General features: G+C 37.9%; 1 protein-coding gene across 1 annotated transcript; it reads left to right on the top strand.

Moving 5' to 3' along the window:
• The first annotated feature begins 1,722 nt into the window (after positions 1–1,722).
• LOC104588396 (CEN-like protein 2) lies at positions 1,723–3,411 on the top strand. The gene is made up of 4 exons (XM_010246305.3): positions 1,723–2,050; positions 2,200–2,261; positions 2,800–2,840; positions 2,938–3,411. Exons 1-4 carry the CDS (start codon positions 1,841–1,843, stop codon positions 3,153–3,155), a joined length of 531 nt encoding a protein of 176 aa, XP_010244607.1. The 5' UTR covers positions 1,723–1,840; the 3' UTR covers positions 3,156–3,411.
• The last annotated feature ends 203 nt before the right edge of the window (positions 3,412–3,614 follow it).

The following is a 3,614-nucleotide window of genomic DNA, read 5'->3' as shown; positions in this document are numbered from 1 at the left end:
AGGTCAATTCCGTTTAGGTTCCGGGTAGAAGTTACCAGGATAAAACCTGTCCTATGAACAAAGAATATATAGAGAAGAAACATAATTGGAATTTACATGAAACTAGAGGTTTGTGTCAGTTTCTTGCAAAGCAGGGGTGTCAATTGGACTGGATTTGGTCCAATCCGATCCAGTCCAATGTGAGTCCATTATAAATGGACCAGGTCGAATTCAATCCAATGAATATTTTGGACCAATTTGGAGTGGTCCAATTTAATGTCTAGACCGTCCAATCTGTTCAAATTCATTTTGATTTAGATTGGTTTCAACCCAAACCCAGTCCATTGATACATATATTCTTATCTTATATCAATGGACTAGATATTGGCTTAATCCAACCCAATCCAATATAAATTTGTTATGGATGGACCTGGTCCAATCCAATCTAATAAATATTTTGAACAGGATTGATCCAATCCAATGTCTTATTAATCCGTCCAATCCATACAAATTGATTTTGGACTGGACAGGGTCCAATCCAAAACCGGTCCATTAACACCCTTATTGGCAAGTCGCTTCATGACCTTTGAGCTAAGTGATCTGATGAAAGGGTTTTATTGGTCACATCGATCGTGGCTTCCATGTGGCTAAAAATGGCTGAAGCAAGCCTCTACAACCATCTAGAAGACCTTTTTAATCCAAAATGCTAGTTAAAATTTTGAATTAATTAATTAAATACATAGATTTTATAAGAGAAAATGAATGGTTAGATCATTTGGTCATGTGAATTCCTTTTCTTTGCTTTACTTATGATGTAGGAGATTTCCCAGATGAAACCATTGAGCTGTGGGTTCAAACGTTGTTCGAGTTATATATAGAAAGCTATAGCTGTCTATCCTCCATTTTCTATTAAAAGCAGAAATTAAAAATTAATAGAACAGAGAAACTGTACAACTTAATGGTTGAGAAAAGGGGTGGTCGAATTCATGGCTTCATGCATTCAGAATTATAATAACAAGAGTGCCACTTTTGTTTCTGTTAATGGTAACACTTTAGTTTCTATTAACAGAAACCCACTTGTTCTTTCACCATTTCAGAAACTCTCCTGAATCTCTTTACCTTTGAAATGACATCAGAGCACTAACACTTGGCCCTTTATGCCTCCACCCTCTGCTTAGAGAATCTTTCATCAAATAAATTTCCAAATTCCTCGCTGTATGTCGTTGAAGTCCTTGAGGAAAGTTCAATAAGTTGTATTCTTTTACCTTGAACGAAAAAGAAAAATGTCTTCCCCACATTACTAGTGTTCCAATGGATCTAGAAATATTTTTCTCTGGTTGCGTCTTTAACTAAGGAAAGAGCAAAAACTGTCAACTTGGCTTAATGGGGATCCACACGCAGCATTTCACCTTTCTGTTCGCATTGGTGGATCAAAAATATAAAATCCATCCATCCATTTGCTGCATTTCGAGAGTAAGCAATGATGAATCAGCAGCTGTGTGATTCCTACCGTGTTCATCACTACTGATCATTTACCCAAAATTTACTCCCTCTCTCTCTCTCTCCTTTGGACCTAACCAGAATGCCCTGCCAGGGGGGGTTGAGGTTGATGTTGCATTATTGACACACTTCTGGAGAAAATCTAAAGGCAGAGCTTTTTCTTGATAGCCCAGATTCTATATATATATTTTTTATTCAAGTATGACAAGCTTCTATAAGTCTGAAGTAAATTGGAGTTGCTTTCTCAACACTATAAATAAGGCTTCAACTTCCATGCCCAGTAACAGGCCATAAAGAAAACATATTGCTTATCAAATTCCCAATTCCCATCTCTCTCTCTCTCTCTCTATCTCTCTCTCTCATGGCAAACAATGCAAGAATGTTAGAGCCTCTCATTGTTGGGAGAGTGATTGGAGATGTTCTTGATTCCTTCTCTCCAACAGTAAAGATGACTGTGACTTACAATTCCAACAAGCAAGTCTGCAATGGCCATGAGTTCTACCCTTCCTCAATAACCACTAAACCTAGGGTTGAAGTTCATGGAGGTGATATGAGATCTTTCTTTACAGTGGTACTACTTCACATCCGTACCCTACTTCATTTCCTCTTCTTTATTCTTCATTTTTGTCTGTCGTATACAAATTGATCAATCTAATACTCTAATGCTCTAACATTCTTTTCTGCAAATTGTCTTAAACAAATACAATTTCTATATTGCAGGTTATGACAGACCCAGATGCTCCAGGCCCTAGTGACCCATATCTGAGAGAGCACCTCCACTGGTATACCCTAAAGCACTCCTTCCACCACAGAACTAAGAAATATAAAACGCAAAGATCAAAATAGTATGAACTACCAATACCAACTGCAGCACTGCATGCAACAGCCAACAGAAAGTGTTTGAGCTTATTGTCTCATTGCCATTAGGGTTTAGGATCAGTTCATATGATTATGGTCCTGGATCATACATGTATTGCTGCTACATATGCTTGGCATCCAAGTCATGATGCATGCATTAATTCTTCTTATCTCCCACACACCCACACAGAGATGTATATACTATATACATACATTCACGCATAACATAACTATATGTATTAATGCTAGTATACAAGCAGAAAGAGGGCGACAATCCTCTTAAGGATCTGTATGCTCCTGATGATCCTAATGGGTGTGTGGATTACAAGGAGTACCCTTAAGTTTGCGTACACATAGTTCATTGTAGATCAATGGGCTTTACTAGAAAAAGAAAGTATATTTATTAGTAGGTTCTTATCCAAAGATTACAATTTCACCATGCATTGACAATCTTAACTACAGGATAGTGACGGACATCCCAGGAACAACTGATGCTACCTTTGGTAAGTTTCTTTTCATTATGTTTGTTAGTCTGTGTTTGAGAGAGAGAAAGAGAGAGAGATGAAATGAAATGACTTATAATTTAGATAAAATAAACAGGAAGAGAATTGGTGGGCTACGAGATTCCAAAGCCTTACATAGGAATCCATAGGTATGTTTTTGTTCTCTTCAAACAGAAAGGTAGACAGACAGTCACTCCACCTTCTTCAAGGGACCATTTCAGAACCAGAAAGTTTGCGGAGGAGAACAATCTTGGGCTTCCTGTGGCTGCTGTTTTCTTCAATGCCCAAAGGGAAACAGCTGCAAGAAGACGTTGAATGAAGCAGACCAGAAATGAAGACCTACTGCTACAATCTAAGATAAAAATCAATAGGGAGTTGCTATAATAAACCAGTGTGTTTGTCCGAAAAAAGCCTACCTATGGGCTATGGGCTATAGCTAGAATAAAAATACAAGGAAAAAAAGTATCTGTCTTAGCTAGTTTTAACCTTTTAGGGTTGTTCACTTGTTTGAAGTGTGGATGGAATATATGTATTATTGTTGTGTTGTTAATGCAGCACTTTGTTCTGAGCTACAAAGTGGGGTCTTCTGACTTCTCTTATTTCCGATCATCAAAATTATTTCGGACACGTGTCATAAGCCCACCGTACTCATGCAATGTTTCCCTCTGGGCTCTGGCCCTTTCCTTGGTTTTTCTTTCTGTCTCATTGATCAGATGATTGATTATAGAGGGCAACAGAAGAAGAGAAATGATTCAAATGAACCACCGCACCGGT

The sequence above is a fragment of the Nelumbo nucifera genome, chromosome 6 (genome assembly GCF_055504915.1).
Source record: "Nelumbo nucifera cultivar China Antique chromosome 6, China Antique-T2T, whole genome shotgun sequence".
NCBI classification, from domain to species: Eukaryota; Viridiplantae; Streptophyta; class Magnoliopsida; order Proteales; family Nelumbonaceae; genus Nelumbo; species Nelumbo nucifera.
The sequence above is the reverse complement of the archived record's forward strand: the minus strand, read 5'-3'. Positions and strand labels throughout refer to the sequence as shown.